The sequence below is a fragment of the Meleagris gallopavo genome, chromosome 1 (assembly GCF_905368555.1).
Source record: "Meleagris gallopavo chromosome 1, MGAL_WU_HG_1.1, whole genome shotgun sequence".
Lineage (NCBI taxonomy): Eukaryota > Metazoa > Chordata > Aves > Galliformes > Phasianidae > Meleagris > Meleagris gallopavo.
The window spans coordinates 24196880-24216567 of NC_139404.1; the positions used below are offsets into that span (position 1 = coordinate 24196880).

Sequence of the window (19688 nt, forward strand, 5' to 3'; positions counted from 1 at the left end):
ATAACTTACTCAGAAGAAACAACTAATTGCACTCATAGAAGAAATGCATGGAGATTCTAAAGTTTTCTTATAAAGAAACAACATTGTGAGGCACATACTAAATCTGATCACAATTTTTCAAATTAAGTTTACTTTGAAGAAAATTTCAGGACTTTATTTGTTTTCAGCTGCAGTGGTGTTAAAGCCCAGCTTTAAATAGGTCTTCTCCATTGTTCTTTGGCAGCAGAGCACTCAGTACTGGCTGGATCAGTAACAGCAGTGTTTTTAATGAGATAAGTGTTCTACTCCCAGAGACAACGGCATCTTATAAGAGAACAGGCAAAGAGGTGACAGGGTGAATCACTTCTCAATTGATTTGTGGTGGATTTAGTAGTCTACCAATTTTGTTGCTCATACCTTCAGATTCCAGTTGTTTCAGCTGCTGAGAAGTGTGGAGGAAGTATGCCCTTAACACAATAAAGGCTGCTATCACAGGCACTGATGCCAGGAAGATGTAGGGTTGTAATATTGAGACTACTGTTATAGCGCCAATCACAATCAGTATTAACTGTAGAATGAAAGAAAAATACTATTGATATAGTAAACTTGTTATTTTATAGACTAGAGATTGGTGATGAATTTCCTTCCCACGGCAACTAAGCATTGTTTTGATAACCATAAAATGCTAACTTAAGTAGTACTTGCAGCTGAGAACAAGCCTTTATGAAAAGATCATGAATAACTGAGACCAGATCCACAACCTATAGGAATATCTACCTTTCCTAATACATGGAAGAAATGTTTTCTGTGGTAGAGACAGTACTGCAAACTTGTAAATTATGAAGTCAAACACATACACACAAAAACAGTAGCTATGCACTCACTCCAGTTAAAACAATGATATAATGACAAAACAATGATAAAACAATGATACTTGCTGTACCTGCAGTCATCTTTCAAACCTACTGATGCTGACCCTGTCCTGTCTGGGCTAGGTGTGCTAGGCTCTCAGAAGCTGAGCGCCACTCTCCTGCAGATTCTGGGCCAATCAGTTTTCCAAGGGTCAGAAAAAATGGGAAATGGTACATCATAAATTGTGACTGGGACTGTAACCTACATGTGAACCTAGTGATTCTAGTCATCTTGATCAGAAGACAGGAGACAAGTTGTGAAAGGATTTATAGTATGAAAAGTTAGTTTCAGGAAGTTAAAAAAAAAAATAAAATGTTTTAAGGGGACAGATGGCTCAAAAGGGAAAAATCATTCAACTTAGTCTATTTAATCTGCTACCATTCTCCTGAGACCTCATCCTCAGTATCTCCAGACAGATTTGTTTAAGTCAAGTCAATCTTTACTTTAGAAGCACCTTATGCACTTGGGCTGTTTCTGTCCCATATCTAAATTGATGAAACACAAATACGTTCATGTATGCAGAATAGCAAAACTACTTCATATCAGGGTGTTACCTTTCACACTTAACTACTTCAACTTGCAAACTTATCAGCAGAAGGCAATTACAAATGTACAGTTTCAACAAAATGATGATCACATTGAAACATCACTGTACTTGACCAGCTCACAGAATCACAGGATGGCTGGGGTTGGCAGGGAACTCTGGGTCCATATGGTCCAACCCCTGCCCAAGCAGGGACATCCAGAGCAAGGTGCCCAGGACCACATCCAGGCAGCTTTTGAAGATCTCTAAGGAGGAAACTGTACAGGCTCTGGACAACCTGTGTCAGTTCTCAGCCAACCGCACAGCACAGAAGTGCTTCCTGTTGCTCAGACAGAACTTCCTGTGTTCCAGGTTTTGCCCATTATCTCAAGAAAGAAATAGTTGGAAAACAGAGCTAATTTCACATTAAGAAGTTACTTGCAGTTTGTGTGTTAGCTATTAAATCTACATGGTTTCAAGGAATGATTTGGATTTCCAGTATTCCAAGTCTGATGTCTTTCACAGTCAGACTAACATGAAGTGTTCAACACAGGCTTCCTACCCTCTGTTTTCATCAGAAATACAATCAGTGCAATGGCAGTATCAAAGTTTATGAATAAAAATTAACAGATGGACTAGTTAAAGATTTCTTTCATTACTCTACCCCTTTCTATTAAAAGAATGCTGACACACATGGGTTGTGCTTATACAGGCTGTATAGCACTGGTCTATAGAAACGCAAGAATTAATTTGTGTTTATTAATTTTTTCAAACTGCAGAATTTAGCATCTTTTCTATATTTTACTATTAAGAAAATGAGCTATGCAAATGACATCTGCCAAATTATACAGGTCTTAGGTTACTTGAGATCATAGAGTAACACAGTGGCTGTTCTAATTCCCATTTCCATTATTCACTTAAATTTTGCAAAGACCATGATCATACCTCATACTTCTACCACAGGTCCAACACCTATTTCACTAAAAAGCTGAATATAAAAATTAGTGTTGTCTCACAGGTTCAAAAAACAAAACAAGCGTAAAGACAAACAGACAATAATACTTTCTCCAAAATGTCAGTAGTGAAAATCAACACACAGGCTGGCTACATTGGTATATGCTCAGGGAATGCCAGCAGAGAGTTAATGAAGATCAATTAAAAGCCACAGGACTGTGCTGCAGTGACCTCAGATTACGAGCTTTTAGGTCTGGGATGGAGGCCAGACCACGAGACTTACTCCAGTGCTTCCTGTATGCCTTCATTTTAAAAAACACAACAAGTGGTAGAGACTTCATCCAGGGTTCAAAGTGGTGATGACTGCAACAGCCAATCCAGTTAACCAATGGCAGTTCAATATTTTGAGAAAATGTGGTTAAGACTGTAAGTAGAAATGTCCAGTGAGTTCACTATAATCTCATGAATGAGATAATATTAAACCTTTGGGACTAGCAATATATGCTAGCAGCATCTCATGCAAAGGATTTCAAAAAATGATGATGCCACTGTAAGTACCGGTGGAAGACTGACACAGGCATTTAAACTTGTTTAAAGGTACTGCAGTCATTAACTGGCTGTAATTCATACTCTGTCAGATGGCCGCCAGAGAAAACATCACAGAAACTATCTCTTGCCATTGATGTAAAATTTATTAGGTCGTAGGTATCTGGAGCTGATTTGGGAAGGTGGTCAGACTCTTCTAACTGTCAAGCAGTGAAAGGACAAGAGGCAATGGGCACAAGTTGAAATAGACAAAATTCCATTTAAAGATGAGAAAGACCTTTTTCACTGTGGGGACAGTCAAACACTGGAACATGTTGCTGAAAGAACGTGTGGAGTCTCCACCCTTGAGGGTATCCAAAATCCAATCTGGCTGTAGATGACACTGCTTTGAACAGAACATTTGAAGAGATCCTAGTGTTTGACTGTCCTATATGGACTAGGTCCACAGATTTATTCTAAATTCAACCATCCTTTGACTCTGTGATAACCAACATAGAGAGTCACAATTTCTGTGTCTTTCAGATGAATCTGACATTGTTTATATGCAGTGTCCATGGAAGTCGGAAACTGCCAAACAATTCAAAAGCTGCAGAGGATGAGCAGAAATGTCTTATAAGGAAAAAGTTGGTAAAAAGTGTTCAAGACACTGGGTAGATTTAATGATCTTCTACAGAAACAAAAAAAGGAAAGACAGGGCAACTGGCCATGCATGTCCAGGAGCCCCTACACCTGAAACTCAGGAGAAAGAGATATACCAATAGGTATTACAGGTTAGCTTCTGAAAGGCATCAGAACAGAAAAGCTACAGGTAGAGATTATTTTTTTTAACCTTGAAATATGAAAAGCTAGTCAGCTTCTTGTATAGAGTTTGACACAGAATTTGATGGACTAACAAAATTCAGCTCGGAATAACTCCTGCATGGCAGATCCAAAATGTCAGAAACAAACAAAAAAACCACACCAGAAAAGACAGTAGTGATTACTATTCGCACTGAAAATGACATCAGCTATTCAGAGAATGGTTTAATGTCCACGTTTACTCATTCAGCAAAGATTCATGACTTCAGCAGTGCGCAAAGTAACGTTCCTATTTTCTTGAACTTCTTAAAGTGGAGCTGCACTTGCCTCCCTCAGGTCAATTACTAATAAAAAAGGAAAGGGGACTTGGTTTTAACCAGATCATCATGTAAGAACTGCAAATCAGAGCAAATTCACAGATGGAGTGTGTCAACAGTAGTGCTGGGACACTACTGACGTGAGCTGGGATCCATACAGAGCTGCAGTCTCAGAATAGGTGGGATGAGGAACAAGGAAAGGCAGCCCCTCTAAGAAGCACTGGAATTGTCTCTGTCTTTATATTTCTTCAGTGTTCTCTTCAGTGTAAATGTACTGAGGTTATTCAAAGCTCATCAAGATCTGGCAATGTGTGGAATTTCCCAGCAGCTACAATGGCACCAAGCATTGCCATTAAAAATAAAATAAAATCCTGCAGTTCTACAACTCTCAGGGCATAAAATTCCTCCAAAGAATTCCTAACCCCAAATCTTGTCTTTCATAACAAGTAGTTAAGAAGGGCCTCACTGACTATATTCATCTTGATCCAAAATAACTGAAAGGAACCAAGGAATGTATTTTACATCTTTGAAGGTGAATGTGGACTTGTACTGAAGGGGACTGCTGGGTAAAAGTGTTTCTGTCTCCAAGTACTCGAAAGAAGTTTGCACAAAGAGCGTAGGTAGACCTATGGCAAGAACTCAAAAACAGAAGCAGTGGTTGACTTACAAGATGAGCAGCTATGTAAACAGACTGAAAGAAAGAGACTGTTGGGATTTAATTCCTGTTAGTTCTTCACATTTCATAATTTCTTTACTTGATGTACAACTGAAACTTTACAATGCCAAAAGACATCAAAATTGAGAACTTCTATTCTACAAACCTGAATGAGATCAAATACTGTCAGTGGAAGTAAATCATCCAGTATCGCTGTATCTTTAGAGAATCTGTTGAGTATACCACCTATGGATTAAGAATAAATATATAAGTAAAACATTTTAACACCCTCCCCACAAAATCCTACATGTATTACTTTTACAAAACAAACAAACAAACAAAACAAACTTTTTTTTCCTTTTTTTCTAAATACAAAATATTAAAGGTAAGTACGAGATTTATTCTACTACAAGCAATTCCATTACAGCTTAATGGAGCTACATCATGAACAAATTTGGTTCTACAATTTCTGATTCAGGTCTTGGAATCTCAGGCAAAAAAAATGTAGTTAAAATAAATTAACATGTAAAACAGGACAGAAACCCAGACACTTGCCGTAAAGTCTGCACTCTTTATGCATCAGGCTTTGCTGATACATGGATAATTTGTACGTCAGTGTTTTTATTAGTCTGTATACCAGTTTCTTAGCTTCTGAGCAGAAATACTGTGTTAACCATAAAATAACAACGGAAGTAAGAATATAATGGGAAAATGAAGGAAGATCCTATATTATACTGTCATTTACCAATGCTTCTGTAGTCCAGCATGTACCAGTTAAGTAGGGCATGGGAAAGGAATTTCACGTTTAGCAGCAAAAAGAACTTGTTGCACCAGTTATGTAATGAACTCTGTATCAACTTCTGAGCCAAATTTGAATATGAATACCATTGTTCACACCAACTGATGTTTTATGCCATTTCAGTAGGACTGCTCATGAAATAAAGCACTATTTATCATCTATATCTGATTCCTTGTCACTCACCACGTATCTTTAGACTATATCTTTTCTATTACAGTTTTAGACAAAGGCTATTCATTAGAACCTCTTCTGGTTTTATTGCCTCAAACTTCTAACAATGAATTTTCTCATTCTATGCCAACTTAAAAGGTGTTATTTCAGAATCAGAACTGACAACTGAAATATGCCATACTTAAAGTAAGTGCAACCATTAGATTCACAAATCACTTTACGTAGCAAACTTTTATCATTCAGCTTGACTGACAATTTAAATGGAAAGCAGCAGTATCCTTTAGCAGAATAAAAACTGTTTAATTAAAATAAAACCTATACATTAGTCAATCAGTCTCCATTCAAGTTACCTGCTTTCAAAGAGTTGAATGCTGACATAGGTGCATAAAGAACTGCATGCACCATCTTCTGATGAAGAGTCTTAGATACTGTTATCAGTGTATGCACAAGGGGCAAGCCCCTGAAAATTCCCATGGCGAGCAGGGTATCTGCAATTCCCACATAAATATAAATCATGTAGTAGGAGCTGGTGTCAGTGATGATCACTGGAGGGCTGTCACTGGTAGCATTTTCTGGTTGTGTCTCATTTATTTTTGCAGCTCTACTGTATGATATAAATAAAAAATACATGCATTATCAGAAATTGCAAGTTTCTTTTTAATTTCTTTACTAAATAAATACACTGCAACATTCATTTCTTTTAAAACTAAGTTAATTATTAGTTATATAGTTTAACTGTCATTTATTATTATTATTCTATGAAATATCCTATCCTATATGAATTATTATCCTATGAAATAAAATCATAGAATCATATAATGGCTTGAGTTAGAAAGGACCTCAAAGATCATCTATTTCCAAGCCCCTTGCCATGAGCAGGGCTGCCATCCACTAGGTCAGACTGCCCAGAAACTCATCAATTCTGTCCTTGAACACCTCCAGGGATGGGGCATCTACAGATTCCATGGGCAGCCTGTTCCAGTGCCTCACCACCCTCTGAATGAAGAATTTCTTTCTAACCTAAACCTCCCCTCTTTCAGTTTAAAGCCATTTCCCCCTGACCTGTCACTATCTATCTGCACTGAAAATCAGTCTCACTCCTGTTTATAGACTCCTTTCAAGTATGGGAAGATTATAGTGAGATCTTCCCAGAGCCTTCTCTTCTCCAGGCTCAACAGTCCCAACTCCCTCAACCTTTCCTCATAAGAGAGGTGCTCCAGCCCTCTGATCATCTTTGTGGCCCTCCTCTGGACCCACACCATCATATATATCATGATCTATCTCAAGTGCCAGTAAGACAAAATTAGTCTGTGTGTGCTCAGGGGCCAAGGCAATATATGCCATATTCTTTTCTTTACTTATCTTTGGAGATGCTCACATCTATCAGCATTTATAGTAATTTCTAAAATATGTTGTTGTTGTGTTTTTACAAAGATAAAATTTAGTCCAAAACCTTAGTGACCTAGGCTAAGAGAAGACCAAAATTCCCCCCCAAATCACACATTAATTACTGTATTTCCTATGCTCGAACATACAGACTTAGTTCTACAGGACTAAAATAAGAATCAAAAGCAATAACACAGGAAAAGCCATACTGCTGCTCAGCATGTTTTAACCCTCATCTGCTGGACCCTGCAACTTCTTGGAAGGTTTCTAGGTGAGCAGAGGATAACATACAGAGTTTTATAGAAACTGTTCACTTCAAACGTTCCTAAGCAAATGTCTCATCTGCGTCATTGAAAGACAACAGTGAACCACAACATATTCAGAAATAAGTCCACACATCTCTAGAGTGAGCTGCCTGAGGAAACGTCTTTTGTCACTGCTATGCATTCAGTAACAAGACACAAACCATACAAATGTTAGCACTTGGAGAAGGACCAGTGTAAGGTACCACCTCCATCCATGAATTTTATTGAACTTAAGCTAGAGCCTATCATAAGGACTTCTGGCAGAATTTATTAATTAAGTACAACAAAAATCAATGTAAAGTATTCTTCAATACTTCAATAATAATCAGAACTACTTACTTTTGAAGAAATAATAACAGAACAAGAGAAGCAGCCACCTGTGACCAGAGAAAACAGTTAATTTTTTGTCTTGTCTCGTTATGATCTTCTCATTTACTTTTTTGTTGTTGTTGTTGTTCTATAATTATTTGGAGAGAGAGCATTGTAAATGCATGGAAATCAAACCTTCTTGAAGCAAAACCTTGCCAGATCAGCTTCTTCTTCCACAGAAACCATTTAGTGCATCCCACTAACAAAGCTACATTTAGACTTTTATTACAATCAGGCACTCAAGTTCTTTAATATTCTTTTATTATTTTACCATACTATTAACAAAGGCTTGTTAATGCACTCTGAATGACAAGGAATACTCAGTGTATGCTTTAACATATTTTAAGTTTCAAAAGCTAATATTTCATGATGGCTCTTAAAAAAAAAAAAAGAAAAGAAAACAGGTCTCTTTCCCAATATATTCAAAGGCAATAATTCAAAACCTTTAACATTTTTACTCTTGCATTACTGTTCTTTTCAGGTGACACCTACCTCTGATATATCTATTTGTCTGATCTTGTTTGGCTGCTAGCTTTACATACTTCTCCACATACACAATCTACTTTAGCATATTTTGAGATAAGGAATTCAACTCTATTTATTGTGCCCAATGGAAGCTTTCTCTATAACAAATATTGTCTGTTCTCTGAGTCAGTGGAGAACTTCATGTAGGCTGTCTTTTCAGTCTGTCTCTTTTTCTACTTATGATTTCTTGTCTATCTAAATGTACACAGGCCACTCTGAATATAATGCCTCCTATTTATTTCCATGGAAACTACAACAAATACAAAGAGCAGAATGATACCATTTGATAGAGCAAATTCTCAGCTACAAAACACAGCTTTTCAATATAGTCACCACCATTAGCTACGCTTTTTAACCAGCAATGAACAAGAGCTCGTAAAAATCTGCATGGTCACCCAGAATGTGGCCTTTCTTTGTTGCCGTCACTGCTGCTGAAATGCACCACCCACCATCTCACTGTGATAACATCCACTGTTTGATCCACATTAGCATTCAGCAGGAGTCAGCAAACGTCAATGGGTGCCATGTTTCTGCATGGAGGAATTCAATGGCACACCTCTGCTTCATACGCACTTCCATGTCAGACAGCATTTGTCAGATTGCCCCTCTGCTGCCATCAGTCAAATGGCAACAAAATGTAACAGAATACTGGTGGGAAGACAGTGATAGATGGTATTGCAAGACAATACAAAACTTTTCTAAATGTTTCCATGCATAACTGCTCTTCCTCTAGTTCACTAACTCTGGGTCCTACACCTAGGAAATTTGCTTTGAGCCACTCAAGTGAGGTACACACACACAAATACACACTCCACAAGTCTAGAAAGAAAGTACAGCCGATGGCCTATTCATGGTGCTCTTTGCGAACCCACCCTGAGATCGGTAATATAAAGTAATCCATTCTAAATCTAAAATAGCATATCTAGCCATTTTCACAATAGTACTATCCAGTGCTGAAGGCTGTTAAAATTCCACTTTCAATTTACTTGTCACTACTCTCTCAGTTCAATATTTCAGTGTTTAGCACTAGACTTTCTTCATCACCTATGGCCAGAAGGGCAATTGCAGGCCACATACTCAACTTGCACGGTATTTCACCTCATACACAGAGGTTTAATAGAGGCTGCATAGGTTGTGCTGTATCTGAAGCAGCCCATTAATTTATCAATAGGATTCTATTTAAGCAGTAGTTACACTGGGGACTTTAATCATGATGGATAGATATTCATAGTCATCAGGTTTGTTCTCAGTTAGAAGATGAGGCTTTTGAATTATTTAAAAAGTTTTTAGTCTAATTCAAAAAGCAAAAACCTGTAATCGGTAGTGGAAATATACGCTGAATATAGAGGCATAAACCTCAAAATTTCCTTTTCTACTACAAATCACATTTAACTTTGCTGTTGTATGTCTATAATGCCATTTTCCACACCATGAAAATAGAACTTACATAATAAGAATAGCCACACATTAAAATGCTCAATCTTGTTGTTGGAAGTGGTTTAAAAATGTGGGATCTAAAACAAGACCCAAGCTCCAGATACAAAGTCATTGGTTCCAGAAGAACTAATTTAGTCATCCAGAATGCAACATTACTGTAAATTCAGCCTATTATCACTCACGTCCTCCTCCAGGTTTGATGATACTAAAAGAAGGTAGAATGTCAACTTAGAATTGTTGAAGACCCTTCACTAGCACAATCAGCTAAAAAGCAATCCTATATTCCTAGTGGATTCTTATTTTTTTCTTCCTGTGCTGAAAAATTGCAAGGGAAAAAGGTGCTATATTTTATAAGTTGGCGTATCAATATAGTCCCTATTAATCACGGCCTTTTCTATGAAATCTGTTTCATGCCTTAGAAAAAGCTCTCAATTTAGCACATTAATTGTAAAAGAAGATTCTGGAAGTTTATGTAGATACGTTAAAAGCCTTTCCTAAGCTGAAAAAAGACAAAAAGCAGAAAACATCCACAGTAGGTAAAATAATCAGATTTGCATGATCAGGCAAGTGATCAGGCAGAAGTTCTTCAGCACATGTTCTCACAGTGTTTTCCACTGTACTTGGAAAAAAGTCTTCTCTGCACACTGTAGGAAAATCCTACCTGTCTTTAAATACCATAAAAGTCATTCAGCTTTCTGCATTATTACCCTTTCTTCTTTCTACTGAGAGAAAAACGAATAACACATTTTTAAAAGCAACTCTCCAGGATTGATACGTGTGTACTTGTTAAAGGCTCTGTAAAGATATCTTTTCATAGAAAATGGGAATTCATTCACCTGTGAACAAGAGACATCCTCAGGACAACAGTTTATATAACAGAAATAACAGAGATAATCTAAGTTGGTGGATATTCTTTTGCCATGTACTAATCATTATCTTCAGTGAGCAATGTTCAACTAAAAGGTAGAGAAATTATATTAAAAAAAATATCATTTTAACAGCAGTTGCCACTGGTCAATACATGCATCAACTAATGTCTTGATCCTTTATCCCTTTATACTTCTATCACAAACTACATAATTTGAGGAAACATTGCAGGAAAATTACACTGGGAACAGATTTTCTTACCTCAAGTAAGAAGATAATCACACATAAAATTAGTACAAAAATCAAGCTTTTGTGGATGGTAATGTATCTGAAATAAGTATTCCACGTGGTAACAGTACCCATGCTTTCAGCATCATCAGTAAAGCATTCCTGACAGAGAATTGATAAGACCATAGTTACAATGACAATAGTACCCATTTGTGAAAATTTCTGACACACGAATGCTGTCATTCATTCTGCTAACTCACATGAAAGATGTCATTCTTTCTGCTGACTCCAAATAATTGAACTGTAGCATTCATGCTACAGGCTGAGAGAGTTGGGGTTATTTAGCCCAAAAAAGAGAAGGCTCCAGAGGGACCTCATAGTGGCATTCCAGTACATAACGGGGCAGTACAGGCAAGATGGGGAGGGACTTTTTATCATGGAATGTAGTGATAGGACAAAGGAGAGCAGCTTTAAACTAAAAGAGGAATTATTTAGATTAGGCATTAGGAAGAAATTATTCACACTGAGAATGGTGAGGCTCTGGCACAGGTTGCCCAGAGAAGCTGTGGATGCCCTATCCCTGGAGGTGTTCAAGGCTAAGTTGGATGGGGCCCTGTGCAACCTGGTCTAATGGAAAGTGGGGGAAGCCTGCATCCATGCATGGAGGTTGGAACTAAGTGATCTTTAAGGTCACTTAGCTACACGAACTAGATGATCTTTAAGTTTTCCAACCCAAATCATTCTATGATTCGATTCAAATTGCCTGATAATGGCTGGTGAGGAAGATACTGGGTGATCAAACTATCTTCACTCCAACATCACAGTTTAGGGATAATTTGAAATGTTCAGATAACACTGAAAGAAACAACAAAGATTTTTCCAGTACTTCTAAAAGTCGGGTAATAGTTAATCAACAGCAATTTTCTTCCAGTGTATGTTAAAATGTAGACTATTAATATGCTGTTAAAGTGAAATCATAGATATTTAAAGGGATTTTTATTCTGCTCAAAACAATAAAGCAAAAGAAAAAATGGACAGTGCTTCAGCAAATTATGAGTTTCAACATTTCTTCTAGACTTTTTTCCACAAAGTAAACTATTATAGAAATTTTTTGTATCCTATCGAAAACAATTTAAAAAAATGGGGGGGTGGGGGGCTGGAAACCTTGGAAAGAATAGTATTTCATCACGTAATATTGTTAATTATAAGAAAAAGAAAGGAATTTTGCTCCAGTTGTTGGCATAAAACTCAATCTTAATTGCATGATTTCCAGTACACCCATAAAAACAGAGTAAAACAGCTTATTCGTCTGTTCATTATTCGTACCAGAATACAGCTAGGCAGCTTGACAACAAGAAATATTTTTAAGAATTTCAAGATAGTATTTGAGTTTAAAAAAATATTCACAGATATTGAGGAAAAGACATTCCACAGGAAATATTGTAGAGTATAGAGTCAGGTAGAAATGGGCATAGGAGTATATTGCTCAAATTATCACCATATCCAAAAAAGATCAAGAAAATCAACACGCACCTTCAAATCCTCTTCATTAATTTCATCAGTTATGTCCAAGATGCTGTCTCGAGACAAGCGCCTAGTGTAGATATCTATCTCAGAAGACAGGTTTGTCTGAGGCACCATAGACATTTTCCGAAATGTTGTACTTCCCTTTTTGGAGACGTGTGGGCCTTGGTTCACAGAAGTGCCTGTCATCAGACTTAACACAGACTGCCTCCTCCGAGATTGCAGCATATGGTCAGAGTTTAACATGTTACTTCGAGGTAGACCCACATCTCCCTGTTCCAGGTCAGGTACCAGTGAGATCCTCCTTTCTGATGGGTCAACGTGGCCATCTTCCAGTCCGTTGACCTGTGTCCCATTCTTCTGCATTATCGATAACTTCCTGCCTGCATTAAGTGGGTTAATAATTATGGAGTTCTTCCTTTTGTCATTAAAATCTGATGTTTGTTTAAAAGATTGCTTCTTTATTTCATTCCTTGATCCCATGCTTTCTCCTTCAAAGGAAAATCGTCGCAGAGTCTCAGTTATAATTGAATTCCTTCTCTCTGCACTGAATTGATCAAAAGAATCAAATCCCATCAGCTCTGAGCTGAAGTCTGGCCTTTGACCCTGAAGTTCAGAAAATGTTCCATAGAAATAGCAGCTCCCCTCATGTAAGATTAATATTTTGTCAGCAATCTTCAAATGTTCCAGTTTTGAAGTAACTAAGATCCTAGTTTTATTGGCCATCAACTTGCACACACAACTATAAAAAATGAAAGTTAAAAATTAGATTTTTTGTTTTCATAATTAGACACTGCTTTTATCTCCTCCATTTTCAATCCACACCTGCCTCCCTCCAAGTATGCACAGTCTTGTGTGCTCCCTCAAACTACAAGAAAGTGGTAAGGCTGGAATGTGTGAAGGATGAGCATATTTAGAGCAGAAGCCAAAGGAGGGGGAAAAATAAACCATTTTCAGATCAATCCAATAAAGTACAGTTCAACATGAAAATGAAATATTTCTTCTCATTTTAGAGTTACTTAGATTTATTAGCTCAGTTTCAAAGCTTCAAATTTGGTAACTGCAAATTTAATGGATGGCAGTGTGTGTCCTCAGTTCTTTGAGCTACTCTAACAGGACAAGTCAGAAGTCTACATGTTTGGCCAACATTCTGTCAGTCTCTTGTTCAGTGGGCACTTTCAGGTGACTACTCTTTCAGCAATTAAAATTTCTTTCTTAAAAAAAAAAAAAAAGTCAAAATATATATTGACATAGTAGATACAAATTTTAAACTGAGAGCCCTTCTGGTAGACAGATGCACCAGATATGAAGTGTTATACCCTGGGATTAATAGATTACAGCAGGTTCAATATGGCCCAGGCCTCCTATGCACAATATCCCATCCTAATGCTAACATGAAATGTTTACTCACAAAAATTCTATAAAATAACATTCCCCAAAGGTATTATTTTAATCACTTCTGTATTTTTGTACTGTTCTTAAATTCTATAACAATTAGAGGGAGATTTCTGTTATTGGTTTTACATTAAGTCATTTGATGAAATTCTTAAGTACAGCATTTCAAAACATACAGTACCTCTCAAATATTTCTTTTTCTGTAAAAATGTCTAAATATCCAAAAGGAGAATCCATGAGATACAAATCAGCATCTTTGTACACTGCTCTGAGCAGAGAAAACAGAAATGAAATTAACTTTCGCAACTCTTACAAATTCACATAAATATAACTTAAAAGGACTGCCTTTACATTTCTAACTCAAAAACGTTTCTAAAGTATAAATTCGGAGTTGGAGTGCAACATTTAGTCTGCTTATAAGACACTTTTCAGTTTAGGCTTTCCTTGCTGCAGACTACGTTAAGTACTAAACAAATCTTTCACTAATTTCTGTACAAAGGAAGAAATAGAGCTGCTTTTTACAGAGGCTTCTCACAGATGTTTTTAAAGCCCGAATTTGACAGTCCTTCTGGATGTACAATGAACATTTTAGTTGGAATTTAGAATCCCCTGTAATGTCTTCTGATGCCTGAGGAAATATTACACGTATGTAAATAAGTGCCTAAAAAGACTTTGGTGCAAGATCTTAGTTTTAAAAGTAATTTGAGATAAATGGTGAGCCAGGACAAGTGTGTTAGCAAGCTATGAGCTTGCAAGCATTACCTTAAACAGGACTGTACAATATTTTGAGATCAGGATGTGAAAAATTATTTGTGGCATTAGGCTCTTAGGCTACATATGTCTGGACATGGGTCAGTGATACTTAATCCTGTGGTTAAGATGGGCTTTGTAGATCAGTTTCATCAGAACTTCAAAAAGACTCCTTGCCTTCCTCTGTCAGTATGAATATCATGATGTGATACAAATCAGGGTATAATCAGTAAAGAAAATTTGGACAACTTAATTTCAGTACTTTTTAAAGTACTTTTTAATTGTGTTTTAAAATAATTATGTTAAACAATGTGAAAATATTTGACCACCAGGAGAAATAACCCTCAATAATAGTATATTATGTTAATAAACCAAGCAGCTTTATGTCACGATTGATTTAAATGGCCATACGTTATGATGAAGTGGCTGCACAATAACAAAAAGCTCACGCTGTTCTCGGCATTTTCATCAGTAAAACATCTGCAGTTTGTTTGATGGAGTAACAGTTCCATTCATTCCATTCCGTTATGGCTGTAATTTGTATGGTGGACTTAGTAGCTGTATATGACTGACTTCAAAGTGCTGGGCCAGTGAGCACAGTGTGTTTCCTTCCAGGGGCTTTTAGTTTGCCCTGTCACAAGTGCAGCACTGGCAGTACTGTTAGAAAGCAGAACTCAGGCAAGCTGCATCTGTTTCTCAGGAAGAATCACTGATGGCACTTACAGAAGGGATTCTGATTTAATATGACTGCAAGAGGTACACCAGATAGATGCATGCAGCCAGTCCAAGCAAATAATGCCCAGGTTATCTGCAGTGAAGGAAGGTATGACTCAGGGCTATAATCCTACATTTTCTTCTCTGGCTTCCACAGACCTTCATCTGCAACCCAAGGACCTGCACACCTTCATGTATGTTGAGTTTAGATTAGAGCACAATCAAAATTTAAAGCAGATAAACTAATGCCTTTGAACATGTAACTGTTTATAAAATAATTATTATACAGCTGGCAATAAAAACATAAATTCCATTATATGACACTCCAGTAAATGAGCTGTGATCATCTGAAAAACAACATACATGATTACTCAGTGAATCTGAGAAATATTTCGTGTGAAGTTTGTATGAAAATCTAAGTGGGTTTTGGTTAGGGTTCTTTTTTCCCTTTTCTTTGTTGTTCTCTGGAAACTTTGCCCACTTCTCTCTTGTCTTTCTATATAAAACAGAAACACCCATATCCCTTTTCCTCTCTTACAAATGCACTATAAATATCCTCACTGAAAGGCTCCCTATTTTAATGAATCTATCTTTTAGCTTCAAACAGGCATGCACATCTTTCATGGGATGCCACAGTGGATCACTATAATGAGATTTTACTTCTACCAAGCATTTCTGAGCCACTCAGCACAGAAACCAACAGGACCATTTACACATTACAGCTGTCATTCCTGGATTTCTGACGTTAGCTAAGCAATCCAGCTGAAACATACAGCTAATCTACATGAAAACATGCTCTTCTTCAAAAGTATCTCCTGACTTTGGAAAGTCCAAGAGACAGGACTAGGCCATTACCCATTGGCGCAAGCTAACCGCTGTTTTCCACTTATTTTTTGTATGACACAAAAATTCCTAAACTAATAACAACACTTACTGAAACATGGCAGGATTTTTTTCAGGTTTGTTATCTATAGGCAGAGAGTTTGTCATTAGTCGGTGTACAGACTGCTTTGTGTAAATATCACAGCAGGCAAAGATCCCGGCATGCTACTTTATCTGTCTACGTATATCGCAAGTGTTTCTTTGATACTCAAGAGCTACACATGAAGTTCTGAATCTCCCAGTGGCATCTTGCATCAGGAGGAGAACACTCATCTTCAGCTAAGCCATAGCATGCATCTGGCAGCAAATTTTTAAAATTCAATAAATAGATGTACAGATGTATCATAAATGAAATTGCAGAGCAAATCTCAGATTTCTGATAGTAACATGAAGCTCCTGCCTGGGGTATAGTTACATATTTGGTCTTAGCCCACATGTATTTATGTGCTCAGTCATAACATTTCCCCTGTATGTAAAACATAGAAATAGCAAAATGCTCACCTTGCTAGTGAGATTCGTGCTCGCTGGCCTCCACTCAGAATGATTCCACCTTCTCCCAGCACTGTATAATCTTTGTCTGGGAACTTCAAAATGTCCTGTTAACAAATTGTTTTAAGAATCTGACATGTATTTTCCATATTCAAGGAACTCAAGCTACAGACCAAATGGAGGCACAATATGCAATACTGCACACAGAGGTTAGACAGAAGTTGTAAAAAAATAAAATAAAAAAGTCTTCCACACAATTATTTCTTCACCTGTTCACGTAATCAGAAATGGTGATTAAACAAAGCATCATTCTATCTCAGAGAACAATCTCAAGCTGTAAGGTCTCAAGAACAAATATTTGAATTGCTGGATTGCTATAAAAGCAAAGAATATACTTTCATATAAAATTGATTCAATATGTTAATTGTTAGAGTTTCCTCTATAATAACGATGATAAATGCTCTTGTTACCACAGGTGGAAAAGCCAAAATCAAAGTCTAGATCTGAATTCTTCGGACCTCGGAGAAGGCAGTTTCATAAAAACAAGTCTTGGATAAAATTCCCAGCAGAGAATGACAGGAATGCAGGCTTGCAAATACTGTAGGAACCAAACTCCACCACTTGGGATGTAACTTACTTATGGCTGTGCTAGAAATAAATATTTTGCCAGTGAAGAAAACAGAGAATACCATTTTGTTCACATGTAAGACAGAAAGAGGCACCAGTAGAGATTTCTGTGCCTCACTGGCAGAGGTGGACAGGAGACTTTTGAGTAGTTGCATTTAGCACAGATCTCTGCAAACCACAACAATTCATGGAAGCATAGATGTGGAGAAGTGCTCATGTGCCCAAACACTGTCTAGCTTATCTAAGTTTACGGTTGCTCTCATAAAAAATATTAACTTGTCCTGTAAGCCTTATCCAGCCTATGTCCTTAAGCTATTTCAGTAACACTGACGCCACTGTGAGTCATAGAACCATAGAATTATAGAATCTGCTGAGTTGGAAGAGACCCACAAGGAACCTCAAGTACAACTCCCGCCTCCAACACAGAACCACACAAAAATCAGACCCTATGTTTGAAGGCGTTGTCCAAACGCTGTAGAACTCCAGCAGCTTGTGACCATGGCCACTGCACGTTCCAGTGTCTGACCACTCTCTGATAAAGAACCTTTTCCTGATATCCAACTGACCCTGCCCTGATGCAGCTTCGCAACGTTCCCTATGTCAGGGAATTTTGCCAAAAACACAGGCTCGACTACCTCAGGTTCCCAGCCACTTGCTGGCAGTGCCCTGGGCAGACTGGGCTTCCAGCATATAGCACTGCAAGGCAGCCTTCCCAGCACGCAGCTGGAAGCCCCAAGACAGCCAGATGCTCCTTGAACCGGCATTGCCCACCTAGCAGCACAGCACTGCTGCACAGCTGCTCCCATACAACTGCGGCAATTCAAGGTACTCAGAACCATTCATTCACCTGCACATGGCCACTCCATTCATACTAGGGGCATGAGCATGTCTCAGATGGCCTACCACTGCTGCTGGAAAAAGCTGTGCTCTTCCAGCGCTCCCTGTTGAGGAACATCCCGCATTAGAGTCAGAACCATGAGTCAGGCAAAGAAGGGCTTGCTACCTTTCCTTAGGCAAAACACTAAGAGACAAATTTGAAGCGTTTTTCAAGGCATTACTATTTATGAAATCAGAAAGCAGATGCCTGGCACTTTTCAGTGAAAGAAACAAGCTTGAGTTGTTCTGGAAGCAATCAAAATCTTTGGCCAGTCAGAGAACATAACTTCTGCTACTAAAACAGTGGCAGAAAGGATATGGAATTAAAAAGATGAAGGAAAAAGATAAACTCCTCCCTATGGCACTGGCAGAACACCTTTTATCTCGTCTGTCCCCAGGCAGCACAGGACTCCTGTTTCCCGCTGTGGTATCTGTGTAAGAATGATCGATTCCAGCTCTGAATATGCAATCTGCATCATTCCCCCATGTGAACAGAGAAGTGCTGGGATGTACAGTCAGGCTCAGATACCAGGCTCTTCAGACTTCCAGGGAAATACAATCTAAGCTGAGCTGCTCTCTAGAAGTTAACATTTCACATGAAGTCTGATATACTACAACTGTGATCACCTGTACTGAGATTTTGACTGCTAATCATTCTCTTTTGGATGTCACAGGTCCCGCAGGTTTTGCTGAACAAATAAATAAATAAAAATCTTGCCAGATAAACATTTCCTTCTTCCTTCCCTGTAAATTGCCCTGACCTCAGGAACAGAGTAACAATGCTGTTCAGTCCTGGATCAGTGACAGATTAAAGTCCAGCAGCTCAAAGACTAGAAATTGACTGCCTGATCCATCAGGAAATGGGAGATTCTCCCAACTCTTTAATTTGATAATTGCTTTTACTTCCTGGCTCAGAGGATTCTGACCTCAAAATCAAGAGGCTTTTATGTACGGAAAAGCTATTGCAGGTGATTTCTAACTTATTCTGATGTTAACTAGTTACTTCCCACACAAACAAATCCCTGTTACTAACTGACATTTCCAGAAAGAAGGATGCAAAATATAGTGCTAACATTTTTAAAGCATGATTATCTGAATATAATAATTCTCCTATAGGCCATGAAGTCAAAAGGAGGCGTGGAATTCTGGCATAAAGGCTTTTCTGGCACTTAAGTGAGATGACCTGCTCAGCTCCCTTCCAATTTCACTTTGCACACAGGAGTCATGTTATGCATCTGTACCTTTGACATTTACCCAATATCTTCACCTGGACACTGGTGTTTGTGCTGTTGCATACCTAATATCTAAGCTGATTTCAGCTGCTTCACATTTCTATTGAAGCTTGCAATGTTGTTGGTGCCATTGCTGACTCCTGTTTCTACATCTTCTTCCAAATAAACTCCAGGTTATTACTGGGCCCAGTATATCTCCCCCTCTCATCAATGTAAAATCCTAGCCCTACTAAAATTAATTCCAGAACTCCCATTGCTTTGGTAGTTGGATTTTGTCTGATATATTTCTTTGCAGGTATGTCAACATGGTATTTTAATCAGACTTTTAATGAGTTCCCCTTCTGTTTTCTTCTACCTTTCACTTCAGGGTAATATATGGCATGGAAAAGACAAATAACTTTTCAGGCTGTAATTATAATAATTAAAAA

At 37.8% G+C, this 19688-nt stretch overlaps 1 protein-coding gene across 5 annotated transcripts in view; it reads right to left on the bottom strand.

Moving 5' to 3' along the window:
- The window catches only part of CFTR (CF transmembrane conductance regulator), an 82830-nt gene that overhangs the window by 24022 nt on the left and 39120 nt on the right, over nt 1–19688 (bottom strand). The window contains exons 12-19 of one of the 5 annotated variants that reach the window (XM_085218969.1): nt 16538–16632; nt 13872–13958; nt 12305–13037; nt 10805–10933; nt 7685–7722; nt 6005–6255; nt 4851–4930; nt 397–547 (exon numbers count right to left, since the gene is read on the bottom strand). In XM_085218969.1, coding sequence (XP_085075095.1) covers nt 397–547; nt 4851–4930; nt 6005–6255; nt 7685–7722; nt 10805–10933; nt 12305–13037; nt 13872–13958; nt 16538–16632 — 1564 coding nt within the window. Of the gene's footprint in view, nt 1–396; nt 548–4850; nt 4931–6004; nt 6259–7684; nt 7723–10804; nt 10934–12304; nt 13038–13871; nt 13959–16537; nt 16633–19688 lie in introns of all 5 variants that reach the window. The other 4 variants (XM_085218960.1, XM_085218979.1, XM_085218996.1 and 1 more) reach the window with 4 other exon arrangements.